Genomic DNA, 16,397 nt, shown 5'->3' with positions numbered 1-16,397 from the left:
TACGTGCCCTGCTGTGGGAATGTCATGGACACCTTGCCATTGCACACTCCCGACAGGGGGCATGAGCCCATGTGAAGGGCGTATAAATGGACGGGAAGAGAGACGAAGAGACTAGCCCAGAACCACACTGGGGGGACAGGCCTGGAACCTGTGCATTCTAGAGCCAAGGCCCTGAGGAACCCCAAGAATTCAGGGTCCAAGTGAAGGGCGGGACAGGGACATCCCGAGTCCCCAACTAACTGCCAAAACCACACACACGAAGACATGGGGGCTATCAGAATTACTCCCCAATCTCCCAAACTTGGAAAAAGCCGTATAGGGCAGCATTAAAGGGTTTTACTTTTTTCTTTACTTGGAAGAGATGATACACACATATGATAAGAAACGTACTCAAGCTGCCTGAAAAGGCGTATTATGTGAGTCTTTTCCTGGCTCCTGACCCTACAGCCCAGAGGTGTGGCCCTTACAGACTTGTGTACCTCCATCAGCACATGAGCATCAACGTATAAATCTTGTTTTCTTCGCTCGAAACAAACAGCAGCATAATATACACACATCTTTTCAGCTGTGCTTTATTCACTCAGCAAGCTATGTCTAAGCAGGTGTCACATCAGTTTATACAGAGTGGCCAGGTTTGTTTGTTTTTGTTTTTATGGCACAGAAGTGAATTTCAAATGTCTTCTCCAGCTGCTGAGCAAATCCACTGCAGGGGATCAGCTGTCAATCAAAGTTTCGTGGCTCATGCCCTTCTCCTTCTCACCTGTAAATTGCAGTTCAAATGTGTGCTGGGAAAAAAACCCCACCGAGCGGGCTCAACACCCCTCACCTGTATCCTGCACTGTTTCTGAACAGCATCATATCACAGGGACTCACGTATCAGAACCCTTTTCACCCCTCCCACCCAACCCTCAGCCCTAGCAACCCATCGGATGCTGCAATGATGAACAAGCACAAAATATGACAAGGTTTTTGGAGGTCAATGCTGACGTAAGCCAAATCCAGGTCTTCTAGCTGCCTTCCTTGCCCCAAGCCTGCTACTGGGCCCCCAAGTTCTCACTCTGTCGAGATCGGAGGTGGAGAGACAGGGTTGGTAAGGCCTCTTCCTGAAACCCATGTGCTTTGTTCAAGGCTTGCAGGAACCCTGGTCAACCTGGCAGGTGGACACGATGAACACCGAGTCTGCTCAGCTAAAACCCAAGCGTTCAACAGCCCCGATCACACGTGCTGTGTCTGCTCCCCGCAGCCCTGGCCCCAGACTGGGAGGACCGAACAGGTGTCTCAGCACCACTGCGGCCTCAGGGTCTAGCACAGAGCCTGGGTCAGAGAAGGTACAAAACAAATACCTGTTGAAGGAATGAATGAAAAATGCAAAGGCAGGTAGGAAGCATTTCAGCCAGAATGGCCTCTGATTCTGAAGGCTTGATGAGGGTTTTTCAATCCATGTTTGGGCAAGATGCTAAGAGTCTGACTCCAGCCTTCCGAGACTGACTCAGGCACTAGACAGTCGGAATGTGACCCCAGGAGAATGCTTGCGAGTGGGCAACCTGATGCAGCCAGCAAAGGGGGCACTGGACCCAAGATCCAAGATTCCGGGAAGTCAATGAATTTTGTCCAAGGTCAAAATTCTTAATGCTTAAGAGGAGCAGGCAAAATTCAAAGCCGACCAGTGAGTTTCCGAGGCCCTTGCGGGTTCCTTCAGTTATTAATAGCACTGATCACGACGTCAGGAAATGGTGTTTGTGTGTCTGCTGCCCCCTCAGCCCCACGCTCCTCCAGTACAAACCCCAAAGCCCCTTCAACGTGGTCGCAGTACTTGGCACAGGGCCTGGCCCCAGGACCTGGTTCATAAATATTTGTTCACTACACAGTAGCAAAAGGCTGGCTTCCCAGGCCACACACCTTTCCTCTGTGTAAAGGAATTTGCCACTGTGTGCTGTGGCTAGGACCGCAACACAGACCACGTCTCCTGAGGGCCATCTGGCAGGAAGGTACCTTCTAAATTTTACAGCACGCGTGCCCTTCGACCCAGTAATTCCTCTTCTAGGAAAGTGACCTCACACAAATAACCATACAAGGATACAAAACTCTATGGACAAGAATGTCTGCAATAGCAGTCAACTGAAATCAGAAATGCCCGCCCTCAGTGGGCTGGTTACATAAACCGTGGGTCGCCCAGAGAACAGAACATGCACAGCTGGAAAGAAGAATGGTGACTGGTTATGTGTCGGTGTGACGGTGTCTAGGACATGTCAGCGGAAGAAAAGGCAGGGAAGACGGTGTGGATGCAAAGCATGCTCCCATCTGTGCTTCAAACAATGATATAGGGATATCAAAGCCTGACTACCGTATATACTTTTTTCAATTCTAGAAGGATACACACCTGATTGTTAGACATACTTATCAAGGGAGAGACTGTGGAGAACTGAGAAGTGGTTTGAGCTCTTAGTCGGTGGTGGGAAAGGAACAGATAGAACAAGCCCCTTTCCTCTTCTCATGCCCCCCGAATAGCCTTTCTGTGGGGATCAAGGCGCAAAGTGTCACAGCTTCTGTGGTCACACTCAGGGTTCTGTGGGCTCCAGGAGAATGGTGATAAGAAGTGTCATCCGTGCACTGAGGACTTAGCACATACCCCACACTTGGCAGGCACAATGTCCTTTAATCTTCAGATTGAGAAACTGAGGCTCAGAGAGGTAAAGTGACTTGCCCAAGGCCACCTAGCTGCCAAATGGGAGAATGAACTGGGCTCTGCGGGACTCCTGAGCCTGCAAGACAAACAGCCCTTCCCCAGAGATGTGGAAACCCAGGACGCGAGAAGGCATCCACGGTTTCAAGGAGCTGAGCTGGCGGGAGGGAGAGCCCGGCAGCGCTGGCCAGGGTGGGGCAATCCCCGAGGTCATCCCCCTACCAAACAATGGCCTGCCCTGGGAGGCCACAGTGGACGTCAACTTGGCTGCCCAGCTCCAAGGGACATCCAGGGGGAAGGTCCCGCTCCCACACCAACCACTCGGGCGCAGGGAGGCCCACCCAAGTCCCAGTCCTGGCTCCACCTTTTGTAAGCTGTGAAACTTCAGACAAGTCACTTCCTCGCTCTAAGCTCTTTTCTCTTCCAGTAAACGAAGTTCAATCATTTCTGCTTGCAGGACCATTATGCTTTGCTTTTATTTTTCCTAAATAAACTTTTTATTGTAGAGTAATAATAGATAAAACGATAGTACAGAAAATTCCCATACAGCCTTCTCCCAGCTTCCCCTTCTGTTAATATTTTACATACCCTGGTGTATTTGTCAAGAGAGAGAAATTAACATTGTACAATACTATTACTAATCAAGCTACAGACTTATTCACCAGTTTCCCCACTAATGCCATTTTTCTGTTCCAGGAAGTAACCCAGGACCCCACTTTATATTCAGTCATTGTATGTCCTTAGTCTTTAATCTGTGACACTTCCTCAGTCCTTCCTTGGTTTTCAAGCCCTTGCCACTTTGGAACAGTAGTGGTCAAGTGTCCTGTGGAATGTCCCAACCTGGGGCTGATGTTTCTTCATGACTAGACTGGGTTGTGGTTTGAGGGAAGATCTCACAGCGGTTAGGCACCCTTCCTATCGCGTCCCATCGCGGGTGTGTGACATCCACGTGAGGTCTCACTGGTTGATGCCAATGTCATCATTCAGTGAAGGTGCCGGCTCCACATATCAGGAAATGTGACTATTTCCTTTCCAGTCTCTTCTCTTTAAGAGCGAGTCACCAAGTCCAGCCCACACTCCAGGAGAGGACAATTATGCTCTAAATCCTGGACAGGGACATATTCGTATATATTCTTTGGAATGCTTCCTAAGGAATAATCGCCCCTTCTTCCCCATTTATTTACATCAGTAAGGACTCATGGACCTTTTTCTTAATTCTTTGGGTTATAAGCCAATAATGCCACTATATTGTTACTCAAACTGCCCTAGCATTGGTCTTTGGTCTCTTCCAGGCTGGCTCCTGTGTCCTGCTGACACACACCATCTTTTTCTTAATCCGGAGAACTCTTTCCTTTCTGGCACAAGCTGTTCTAGGCTCATTTTGTGCCCTCCCAGCCCCAGCCCCAGAATCAGCCATTATTCCAAGGAGCCCTGGGTCCTTTTACTGAAGCATAAAAGGAACCCAAATCTGGGTGGGATTTTTATTTTTTTTAAATGGGTAAAGACATGTTTATGTCAAAAACACAAATATTTTAGAAGATATAAAATGTAAGTCTCTTCCTGATCCCCGAGTCCCCGTTTCCTCTCCCAGGGCAGGTACAAGTGATTTCTGGTGTATCCTCCCAGACACAGATTCCACCTATGCCTTACAGGTTACGCTGAGGACAGAGATGGGACGAGGAACTATATGGAGGGCCTGGTGAGATGCCCATCAATTCTTCCCTCCTCCCCTCTCCTTTCCTCCCTGGCCCAGCAGGTCTGCAGAGGGAGAGAGGGCACAGGTACGGGGGCGGGGGCGTGTAGGGGTGGGGACAACGGTAAGAATGGCGGCTGATTACTCACTGATGGCCCCAGTATACGTCGGCTGCGTAAGGTCCTTGGGTACCTTCCTGTAGATGTCAAACCTGCAGAGAGCAAAGGGGACAGACGTGAGGTGGGCACAAAGGATGGGGCTCAGGCAGCTCGTGTGTCACATGTCTCGGCAAGCCACGATTCTTCCCAGAACCAACTCCTTTGGGACACCCCCTCTGGTGTGCCCCCCGCCCCCCCGACTGCCCTTACCCTTGGCACACTTCCTCATGACACTTATCAGCACCCGAGAGGACCTTGACCTCTCACTTGGTTATGTTTCTTGGTTGGTCTTCCCCCATCAGAACGTCATCCCCATGAGGGCAGGGGCCTGGTGAGCTTTTGTCCCCTGCCACGTCCCCAGACCCCAGCAAGGGCCTGGCACATAGTCAGCACTCAATAGGCATTGTGGAATGAACTGAACCCTCCAAGGCTCAGGTTCCTCTGACGTTGAAGGAAACAGGGAAATGCAGTCTTTCCTGAGTCCTATGACGGCACTGCTGCAATCTTGCCCGGCGTCAGCTCTCCACCCCCTCTTCCCTTTCCCGCCTCCTCCTCGTTCTCCTGTTTCCACTCCGCACTTCCTCAGGCTCCTGAAGAGTCTTCTTAACTCCAAGGCATGAGGTTAACATCAAATCCTGCCTGGGGCCCACAGTCTCCGCATCAGCTTGTGCTGGATCTGGATCCCGTTTAATGTGGGTTTCCGGCCCAGACGTAGGCGCCTTTCTCTCAATGGGATCCCATCAGGGCAGAGACAGGGGTTGTGGGGTGTGGTGGCAGGATTTGGGGTATTGGAGTCAGACAGACTCCATGGGTTTAAATATGGCCAGCTGTTTAAGAGGTAAGGCCCTGGATCAGACTGCCCTGCGTTCAAATCTTGGCTAATCTCCTTCCTCGCTGTGTGACTTTAGGCAAACGACTTCCCCTCTCTGAACCTCAGTTTCCTTGTCTGTAAAAACAGGGCTACTACTGCCAGACCCCAGTAGGCTACTGAGAGGTATAAGGGAAATAAATGTCTGGCAGATTTGACATGGAGCGTTCACGGGGGAGGCTCGTCACACACTTAGCCTCCTCCCCTGCACTTGACCCTGAGCAGACAGCTATCACACGATGAGCTTTACTGATGGCGCTCCAAGTCCACACACATCGTTCCCAGGCTCTCTGGTAGAGCCTGGCTTGAAGCGCTGCTGCTCTAGCCCTCGGGGTTGATGGGCCAGCGTGTGGTTCCCCTTTGGTGATTGGGAAACAGTGTCAGTGCCCTGCCAACCCAATGCAATGACTTGGAAATCTTGCGTAAGACCTGATACTTGACTCCCATGTGCTCACTCTAACAACACGTGAACAGTGCTTGGTTTCCTAAGACCTCAGGGGAGAAACTATTTCTGTGGGCCACAGAGTTAAAAGGGACCACTTTCTCTCCTGCCTGTTCAGCCAGGTGCTTGGGCCCATAAGGGCACTAGAAATTGGGGCTGGCAATGTGGTTGGGAAGGTGGGGTCCACGGGACTCAACAATCCATACGTACACACCTCCCTTATTCTGAAAATGCGGACCCCTTTTACCATGAGAGGCATTTGAGAGGTGAGAGCAAGAACTGTGGAGTCAGCCTGCCTGGGTTCAAATGTGACTCCACCACTGTGTGACTCTGGGCACATCCCTTACTTAACCTCCCTGTGCCTCAGTTCCTCTGTCTTAAAATGGGGCAACAACAACTATCTCACAGCATAAGGGTTATGACTGAATGTCTTAGAGCACATAAAGCACTTAGAACCATGCCTGGTACCCAGGGAGTGCTATTTGAGTACTGCTGTTACTATCATTAATGCTCATGTGAGTAACACTTATGACCACCTACTACGTGCTGGGCTCTCTTTTAGGCACTAGGACACGGAGCTGAAATCGGCCTCATGCGTCTGTAGTTCAGCAGCAGACACAAAGCAATAGGAAGAGAAGGCAGTGATGTTCCAACGTGGGGTTCGCTGGAGGCACCAGAGAACCCGGAAAAGGCCCCTGGGGTAATCCGTGAAGCGTCCTACAGGAGGTGATGTCTGAACAAAGCAGGAAGCATGGATGCAGGCAAAGAGCAGCCCAGGTAGTGAGAACAGCAAAAGCAGAGGCAAGAGGAGTGTGAATCCCGGTGTGCTGGAGGCTGTGTTCACCTGCAAGTGGTGCTGGGAGGGGGACAGTGGGAGTGCCCCCCGTGAGAGGTGGGAAGGGCTAACAATCCAGCTTCCTGGTCCAGTTACTCCAGTCACCATCCAAGGCCCACGGGCAGAAGCTGGGCCTCACAGTTTTAAAAATATATGAACTATCATTTCAAACCTGGGAGTTTTATGGGAAGTCCAAGGTGGCTCAGGGTGACAAGATGGGGGTGGCCCAGGGCAGAGTGTCAGAACCTAGTAAGGATGAGGAAGGAGAGACAGGAGACTGTTATATACAGGGGGACCGATCCAATAAGTAAATACAGTGAGGTAATGGGGCCCAGGTGCCTCACTGTCGGGAAAGGGAGGTACAGAGAGAAAAGCAGAATAAACCCTGTGATGGGGAGTGGAAATGGAAGAATCGCTGTGAATTCATAGTTTTCAACATGCATAAATATCCATGTAGGTGTAGACACACCATATATACATATATTTCCCAGCTCGTTCCACAGAGAGGGTCCAGGACCAGTGACAGCCAGAGAACAATGGGCACATCTGGTGCTCAAATCTTGGTTTCTAAATATCATTCTTTACTCAAAAGCAGCAGCTCCTTGGAGAAATGGCTAATTCCAGGGCTGGGGCAGAGAAAATAAAAGATGACCTTGGAGCATCATTTCATATCAGAAAGCAAGAAAGATGGGGACGTATGAAAAGGACAAGAAACCAGTTTAACGGGGCCCACACTGGCCAAGAAAGGACAATGTGAACACTAAAATCAATAATCACAGTAATAGATTATAACCCACTGGATAAAATAGAAAGGCAAGAATCTATATAGCTATAAATGAAGGTATGAATAAATTAGAAGTTTGATGAGAAACAGGCTATTTATATACCTTCAAAATACCTCCCCACAAAATCTTTACTCATTACAGAAGCAAAAAGAGTAACTTTCCAGAGAAGAAACTTGGCAGACAGACATCATCATAACCAAATGACCAAGTGAGTGTCACTAGTAAGGAGACATGTCATTTGCCTCCTGATATGACGTACTGGTGAGGGCAAACCATCACTGCTGTGGGGATCTTGCTCCAAATGCACAAGCTCAAATGAATCATAAGAAACCAACAAACAAATCCAAATTGAGGGCCATGCTACAAAATGAATGGCCAGCATTTGTCAAAAGTATCAAGGTCATGAAGGCAAGTAAAGACTAAGGAACTGTCAGAGATTGGAAGAGGTGGAAGAGACGTGACCACCAAATTGGGCGGGATGTCCTAGATCAGAAAAAGGACATCATGAGACGACAGAGGGGACAGGAATTAGATCTGTAGATTAGTTAATAGTACTGCACAGTGTTATCTTCCTGATTTTGATCATGGTATTTGGTTATATAAGATGTTACCATTTGGAGAAACTTGAGGAAAGGGCACGTGGGAAGTTTTTGTATTGTTTGTTTGCAATTTTTTTTGCAAATTGGAAATTATTTCAAAATGAAAAGTTAAAAAAATTAATTTAAAGGAAATTTTTTTTTAAATGTAAGGGGGAGATTTCACATAAAAATCCTACCTAGCCTGCTTTCTTCACACACGCCTGGTCCCTGTAGGCATCTGAATTTGAAGAACTGGCTTAACAAATGTTTGCTGAATGTAGTTGGTGTCAGGCAGAGTATGTCCTTGATGGGGGCGGGAAGGGGGAAGAAGGCTGAACAAAGGTCTAAGAGAAGAGGTTAGACTTGGAGGCAACAGCCATCAAAGGAGGTAAGTGATCCAGAAAGAGCCAATGACACGAAACCAAGATCACTGCTAGCCTGTGCTGGGCTCTTGCACATATATATTTAAATTTAATTCTCACAATAACCCTGGCAGATGCTGATATCCCATTTTCCCAAGGAAAAGACTAAGGCTCAACCATAAGCAATTTGCTTAAAGTCACCAAGTCCATGATTAGCAGAGCTGGGATTCAAACCCAAGTCTGGGTCCACACTTCTGTGAAGCAATTTAGAACTCAATTATTGGTAAATTAAAGTCACAAGGTTTTATTTGATTTTCCAGAGATGCTGCCTCAGAGCAGGTGCGAATCTCTTGGAAGACAGGGACCAGTTCAAAACACATTAATTCATTCAACAGATATTTACTAGATACCTACTGTCAGTCTTCTAGATGGTGGGAAAATAAAAGTGGTTAATGTAGACATAGCCCCTGGTCTAGCAATGCCTTTGGCTTTGCTATTTAGGGTCACCTAAATAGAATGTTCTCTAATAATGATCCCATTCCCATACCACAAATCCAAGCTGAGGAGTGGTGGTGGGATAAAGGGAGAGCTGAAAAAGACCCTGGGTTCAGAGCTGACCACAAGCCAAATGACTCAGCAGTGAATGTCACCAAGAAAATGGGCTACTGGGAGGGTGGTGAGAACTCAGGCATGTGACAGACCAGGAAGTGAGCCGTCCATCCTCTTTGTCTCACATTAGTCAGCCCCTCACTGCATGATGGGTGATGAGATTAGCCGTGGCTACTCACTGTCAAGAGAATGTGAAAGAAAGGGTAAGAAGAATGGGAGCGGGGGAAGGGATGTTTACTGTACACCTAGTTTGTGCCTGGCTCATGCAAGGCCCTTGACCAGCATGTTCTTATCCAGTTCTCTCGGCTCACCTGCGAGTTAAGGATTGTTAACCCATTTTACAGATGAGGCTTAGAGAAGACAGTGATTTGGCTAAGGTTGCCCACCTATGAAGTGCCAGAGCAAGGATCTGAATCCAGGCCTAATTTATGTTCGTGCTGTTTTCCCCAATAATGCAGAGACAAACCAGACCATGTGGGTGGAAAATACTTCTTAGGGAGAAAGGTTAAAGAATTGGAATTGCTTAGTCTCGAACAGAGAGACCTAAAGGATGGATTCTTTATGGTTGTCAAAGGAAAGATGCTCTTTCCCTGTCCCCCCACTGAGCCATGAGTTTCTCCAGGGCAGGACTTGGGCCTCCTTGTTGCCCAGCCCGGCCCAACCCAAGTCCTTGGGGAACTGACCTGAACGAATGAGTCTGTGAATGAATCTGCATAGAGAAAAGGCCCACTGGCTGGCCTTAGGAACAAGATTAAAATGAAGTGGATGGTGAGGAAGCTGGGTGAGGGGCCCCCGGGGCTCTTCCACTTTTGTGGATATTTAGAAATTTCCACTTAGAAAAAAAAGTCAAAATGGGCTTAAATGAAAGCAAAAGCATAATGAACTGGATTTAAGAGTAAGACTGACCTGGATGCCAGAACAGGAGCAGCGCCCAGGCAAGGCGGCCCGGGCTTACCACCTGCTGGGACAGGATTCACACAGAGACCCCAGAGGGCCTCCTGCCTTTCACACTCTCCACTGTCAGGTGGAGAAGGTATTCGGAAGTCACCATGTCCAACCCATTCATTGTACAGATGAGAAAGCGGAAGCCCCAAGAAAAGGGGTGACCTGCCCAGTTCAAGGTATAATTAAAGTCAGAGTATTTACAACAAAAACAAGCCATTAAAAAGCTGGTGAAATCTTTGCTATCTCTCATGCGAGTGGTTCTCAATCAGGGGTGATTTTGCCCCCCCAGGGGACGGTCGACAATCTCTGGAGACGTTTTTGGTTGTCATACTAGGGATGCTGCTGGTACCCAGTGAGTAGAGGCCGGGGATGCTGATAAACATCCTACAATGCACGGGACAGTCCCCACAACAAAGGATTATGGGCCCAAAGTGTCCTTCGTGCTAAAGCAGAGAACTCCCGTTGTACGCAGACCAAAACGTCACATGCAGGAAGCTCCTTTTGCCATCGAGCCTGTGCCCTCTCCGAGAGGCCTCTGGTTCCCTCTGTTCCTGCTGGGTGAAGGCCTGACCCTGCCTTGATCGCCCCTCTGGAGACCAGGAATCTGTAAAAGTAAGCGGTCTTTCCCTCTCCCTCTTTGCTCTGTGCCTGAGAAGGCCAGAGCCTACTGGGCAAAGGACCCGGACCCCACAGGGAGAAAAATAACGTCTGTCCGGATTTGTTACTTTCTCTAGCGGTACAGTAAGTACACGTGTCACTAGTTTAATCAAAAAGGTGCTGAATCTGTGCCTCTCAGTTCATCATTCCTTAGGATAAAATGTACATGGACACTAGTAGTCAATGAGAATATAGGATTTACTTAACAGAAATTCACTTTACGGGCCACGGCTAGCCGACAGGGCGAGGAATGGCTGTATAGCCTCACCTAAAATAAACAGGCGTAAGTCTTCTCCCATTCCCAAGCAAGGAAAACTGCCGCTGGAAATGTCTGACTAATGGACTTCCTCTGTAATTTCTTTTCATAACAGAATGCCTCAGCTTTGCTATTTTAACGTTTGCTGCTTGGGACCTCACTTCTGCCCTAGAATCTCAGATCATTCTGTGGTTCGCCATACGTGGGCGGGTACTAGGCAGGCGCTTGTGATGTCACTGTTTCCAAGGCTTAATGAAATTAGACGCCATTTAGGAGCAAGTCATTGGAAGTGGTGGGTCATTTGTCCCAAAAATAGCCAGCAAGGGTTTTAGTTGGCTCTTGGGCCTGGTCAGCCCTGCCCACCAGCCTGTCAGAGCCCTCAACGCCGAGTGTCAGGGAGTTAGGTGAACAGTGTGCTTGTTTGCTCACTTGCTCATTTCCTTTACCTTGAGAACCACCGGGGTGTGTGTGTGTACGTGTGTACATACATGTGTGCGCGTGTACGTGTGTGTGTGCGCGTGTTGGAGAACAGAGAGGTAAATGAACGCACGAGAGCTGAGCCTGCAGGCACCAGTTCTAATGCAGCCTAGAATCATTCTCACCGCACCCCCATCCTGTCCTTGACATTCAAACTGCTAACATGAGCTCACATCACTCTTCCCTCGAGTGTCAAAAGGAAGGAAAAGAAACGTCTGTCTGTCTCCCTCTCCAGCCCAGATGGAGGAGCTCTGAGGGAGGAATAATAAGAGTAGCAGGCACAGCCTCACGACCGGCCCCACAGTGAGGGCTTTCGCGTGTGGTCGACACCCTCGTTCTTGCCACTGCACTAGCCCAAGAGGTAGGGTCAGGACTCAAACTCCCGAATTTGGCTCCCGGCATCTGTGTCTAACCCCTGTGCCACAGGCCTGCCTGGGACAGGGAGACGACCTCCTGTACTGACAGGAGGTTTGGGTGATGAACCTCTGCATGCAACACTAATACACACAACTGTGTCTCGCTCCAGCCCATCCCCTGTGGCTCTCTCCTCAAATCTCGGTGCCCATGTGCAGGCCTCTATCTACAGGCTAGCCTCTGAGCTCCAAACACCTCCACCTGTGACCTCTCTCCCATGTCAGAATACTCTCTCAGACCACAAAATCCTGCCCTCTTTCCTCCCCTCCTTCCCACAAAAGCCACCAAGTCTGGCCAAAGAGGAAGAGGAATAAATCCGACCACTGAAATTCCAGAAGGCCCCTCCCAAGGTAGCCTCTTGCACCTCCCAGGGCTCTGCATACATATATATTCCTGGCCAAGCCCCGACATTGCTGCAGGGTCTTCCACTCCTGCTGGGCTGGTACCGGTCAAGTTTTGTCCCTAAATCTCCTGTGGTTCATGCAGGGCTTGGCCTGTTAATGGTATTCAGTAAATTCCAGGTGAAAAACATAAAATGACGTGTGCACAGGGCTATTCATCGCAAACGACTTGGAGGCCATCCAAACGTCCATCCACAGGGACCGGTGCATAAATTACAGACCATCCATGAAGTGGAGGGTGATACAGCTGTAAAGGAGAGTGAGGAAGGTCTCCGTACAGAAAGAGAAAAAAACCGAGCTTTGAACACTGTGTTCTGTTCAATTTTACGTGTGTGTTTGTGTGGGGGGATGGGGGGGGTAAATGAAAATAAATTTACATCCTTGCTGGTATCTTTAGAAAGAAACAATAGAAGGTGTAACCAAAACCTAACACAATGGTTACTCCTATTATTCTTAGGAAATGCATAAAAACTATTAAATATTTAGCGATAAATTTGACAGAAGAAGTTTAAGACCCAGATACGGAAAACTCTAAAACATTGATGGAGAAAATTAAAGAAGACTTAAATAAACAGAGAAATAGACTGTGTTAATGGGTCAGAAGACTCAATACTATTAAGACGGCATTTCTTTCCAAACTGATCTGCAGATTCAACTCAATCCCAAACAAAATCCCAGCAAACGTTTTTGTAGAAATTGACAAGCTGGTTCCAAGATTCATATGGAATCACAGAGGACTCAGAATAGCCAAAACAGCTCTGAAAAAGAACAAAGTTGGATCTGACTTCAGGACTTACTATAAATCTTCTAGAAGAAAACGAGAAAATCTTCGTGATCTTTGGTTAGGCAAAATTTTTTATTTTTTAATTTTTTAATATTTTTTAGATAAGACACTAAAAGCAGGATCCATAAAAGAAAAAACTGGTAAATAAGCCTTCATCAAGATGAAAAACTTCTGCTCTTCGAAAGGCACCATTAAAAGAATGAAAAGACAAGCAACAGATGGGGAAAAATATATGTGACCCACACGTCTGATAAAGGATTTATAGGTGATATTAAGAACTCTCAAAAGTCGGCAGTAAGAAAACAAAATGACCCATTAAAAACTAGGCAACAGGTTTGAGCATTTCACCAAAGATTTACTGATGGTGAATAACCACATGAAACTATGCTAATGTCAAAGTCACTGGGGACATGTGAATTAAAACCACAATGAGACACTGCTCCATACCTATTAGAATGGCTAAAATTATAAATACTGAACATAGCAAGTGTTTGGTGAGAATGTGGAGCAACTGGAACTCTCAGACGTTGCTGGTGGGAAAGAAAAGTCGTACAACCATTACAGAGGAAAGTTTGGTAGTTTCCTTAAAAGCTAGACATATACCTACATGATCCAGCCTTTCCACCCCTACACATTTACCCAAGAGAAATGAGAGCATATTCCCATAGACACACACATATATGAATATTCATGGCAGCTTAATTTGTAATAGCCACAAACTGGAAATAACCCAAATGTCCGTCAATAGGCAAATGGGTAGACAAGTTACGGCATATCCACACAATGGACTATTACTCAGCAATAAAAAGCAGGGGAGTATCGATTTGAGCAACAGTATGGATGATTCTCAAAATAATTATGCTGAATGAAAAATAAACCAGGGCACACATGGTATGATTCCATCTATATAAAATTGTAGAAAGTGTAAAGTGATCTAGAATGACAGCAGATCACCAGCTGCCTGGGGAGGGAGGAAGGGACATCACGAGAAAACTCTGGGAGGTGATCATTCTCCACTGTGATGATCGTTTCATGGGTGTACACATGTCAAATTTCTCAAATTGTACACCTTAAGTATATAAAGTTTCTTGTATATCAAATACATCTCAATAAAGCTGTTAGAAAAAAAATTTTTAATGATACTCATGACTGAAACACATCATATACATTAAACAATCTATGAGTTCATAATGATACTTCCAAGAACAAAAAAGCCTCATTGGACACCTTAGGAGATGCTAGGCCACCAACTCATTATTCTGAAATTGATAAAGGAAAAGCACTTATTTTGACTCATTGTATATATAAAATGTGTTTCTAGGCAGCCAATTAGTTGGTGAGGACTAAGTTCTATTTTGTAGAATAATTTCAAAGAATAAAGCGGAAGGACGAACAAAATTGTAAAAACCATCACTGTGCATCCTCTGATGAAATACTGAATCTAGGCAAATATTACCAATGATGGGAAATTTCGCGAATAGATGGATCAGGTAGCTGCCACCGGCACCCAATGATCAATCTTAGCGTCTCACAGAGAAGACACCCAGTTATTCTGTACCATTCAATGTGATGTTATAGGAAGCACACAGCATACTTCTCAATGATTGACCTAGAAATAAAAACCTCACATCTCACCTTCCGTTTCAGCCTTATCCCACAGCAGTGTGATGCCAGCCCTCCTTACCCACTCTCTCTTCCTGCTCTAGCTAAAATCACCCGTGAGTCTCCAAGGGCCAGATACCATTGGCTCTCCTCAGTACTGCCCCCGCACTGAGCCTACTGACTGTCCCTTCTTGGATCTGTCTCTTCGTTTGGCTGCCTCAAGCAGCCTCAGTCTTCAGGATCCTCTTGTCTGCTCCCGTTCTTCCGCCTGACCCTGATATCCAGGTACACCCCAAAGGATCTGGGTTCAGGCCCTTTCTCTTTTAACTCCCACAGTCAACTCTTCTATGCCCTAATTTATTGTGCCAAGTTCCAGAGAGCCAGGAGAAAGTCACCGAGATAGATGTGGACCCTGTCCTCTGGAGCCCACACAGTGACACCAACGGCGCTTCCTCATTCCCAGAGGCATCCTGCCTGCCAATCATACTGCACACGCCCAGATTAAAACTCAACAGCTTCCCACACAAAACCTGTTCTTAGGATCCCAAAACAACAGAGGTAGGAGGAAGCCCAGGGGGTGTGGCATCCACACTTGCTCATCTGCAGAGAGTTAAAGTGAAGCACAGACAGGGCAGCAGCATTTTGTGTTAGTGAAAGACAAGGCCTCCAGATTCTTTCCAAGTCATCGTCTGTGTCCTCCTGGGCTTTCCAAGTGCCTGAGAAGTGGTGAGACGCACTGTGCTGGCCGCTGGGGCAATGATGATGAGCAAGAAAGTAAAATGAGCCGATCAGGAAGGTGACCAGAAGATTCTCAGAGAGTGTTTCAGATGGTCAATTGGCAAAAAGATGGAGGCCTCCCTGGGCCAGACCACACCCTTTACCTGTTAGAATTCAGGATTTTTCATAACAATGGCAGATACTAGTATCCAGCTCTGTAGCAACAAGAAGAAGAGATAAGTAACAAACAGCTCCTGCTTTGCAGAACACTTAACAATGACACAGGTCCCTTACGCCCTCAACAGTGGGCAGACTCAGCCAAGACTAGCTTCCTGCCACAGGCCCTGCAGGGAGGGAGGGGGCACTGGTCTTCCAGCTCTACATTCTAATGCCATCTGTTCCTTGCTCCCACTTCAGGCCCTTGGCCTTTGCTGTCCTATCTGGAATGTCCTTCCCTGAGACAGCTGCATGGCTTGTTCCCTCACTTCATGAAGTCTATATTCCAATGTCACCTCCTCAGAAAGGCCAGTCCTGGCCACCAACTAAAACACGCTTTTGATCTTTGATCTCCTTCCTCTGCTTTTTCTTCACGGCTTTTAAGATCACTACCTGATATTATGCTGTGTTTTATGTATTTGTTCACAGCCCCAATCCACTATTAAAAGATATGCTACAAGAGAGCAGGGACCTCACCTACCTTTGAATTCCTCTCTATTCCCAGGGCCTAGAGAAGCAACAGGCACACAGCGGGTCTGCAGAAACACTTGTGGAATGGATGAAGGAGGCAGCGGTTCTCAAAGTGTGGTCCATGGGCCTCAGAGTCTCCTGGGATGATGGTTAAATTTTCAGATTCCAGGCCCCCCCATAGAATGAACTAAACCAGAATGGGGGCGGGAGGGCAGGAACTGGCACTGTGAAAAAGCGCAGTTCAGGAGATGCCAGTGTTAGAACGGGTAAGGCGTAAGTCACGTGTTTGTTTCCAACTCCTAATTTATTTCTCCTAATTTTCACTTTGTACCTACCCCACAGGTCACCAGAGGGGTGGGAAAGGGACTTGGTATTTCCTGGGCTCCTGCTCCACAAGACAAGCACTACTTACAGAGTTGACCTACGCTACCCACCGAACCCTCC

General features: G+C 47.4%; 1 protein-coding gene across 1 annotated transcript in view; it reads right to left on the bottom strand.

The window, feature by feature from the left end:
• Nucleotides 1-16,397, bottom strand: part of ERGIC1 (endoplasmic reticulum-golgi intermediate compartment 1) — an 88,332-nt gene that overhangs the window by 41,271 nt on the left and 30,664 nt on the right. Inside the window, exon 2 of the mRNA XM_019741339.2 lies at nucleotides 4,526-4,587. Coding sequence (XP_019596898.2) covers nucleotides 4,526-4,587 — 62 coding nt within the window. The remainder of the gene's footprint in view (nucleotides 1-4,525; nucleotides 4,588-16,397) is intronic.

Source organism: Rhinolophus sinicus, linkage group LG10 (assembly GCF_036562045.2).
Source record: "Rhinolophus sinicus isolate RSC01 linkage group LG10, ASM3656204v1, whole genome shotgun sequence".
Lineage (NCBI taxonomy): Eukaryota > Metazoa > Chordata > Mammalia > Chiroptera > Rhinolophidae > Rhinolophus > Rhinolophus sinicus.
Note: the sequence above shows the minus strand (reverse complement) of the source record. Positions and strands in the feature narration are given on the sequence as shown.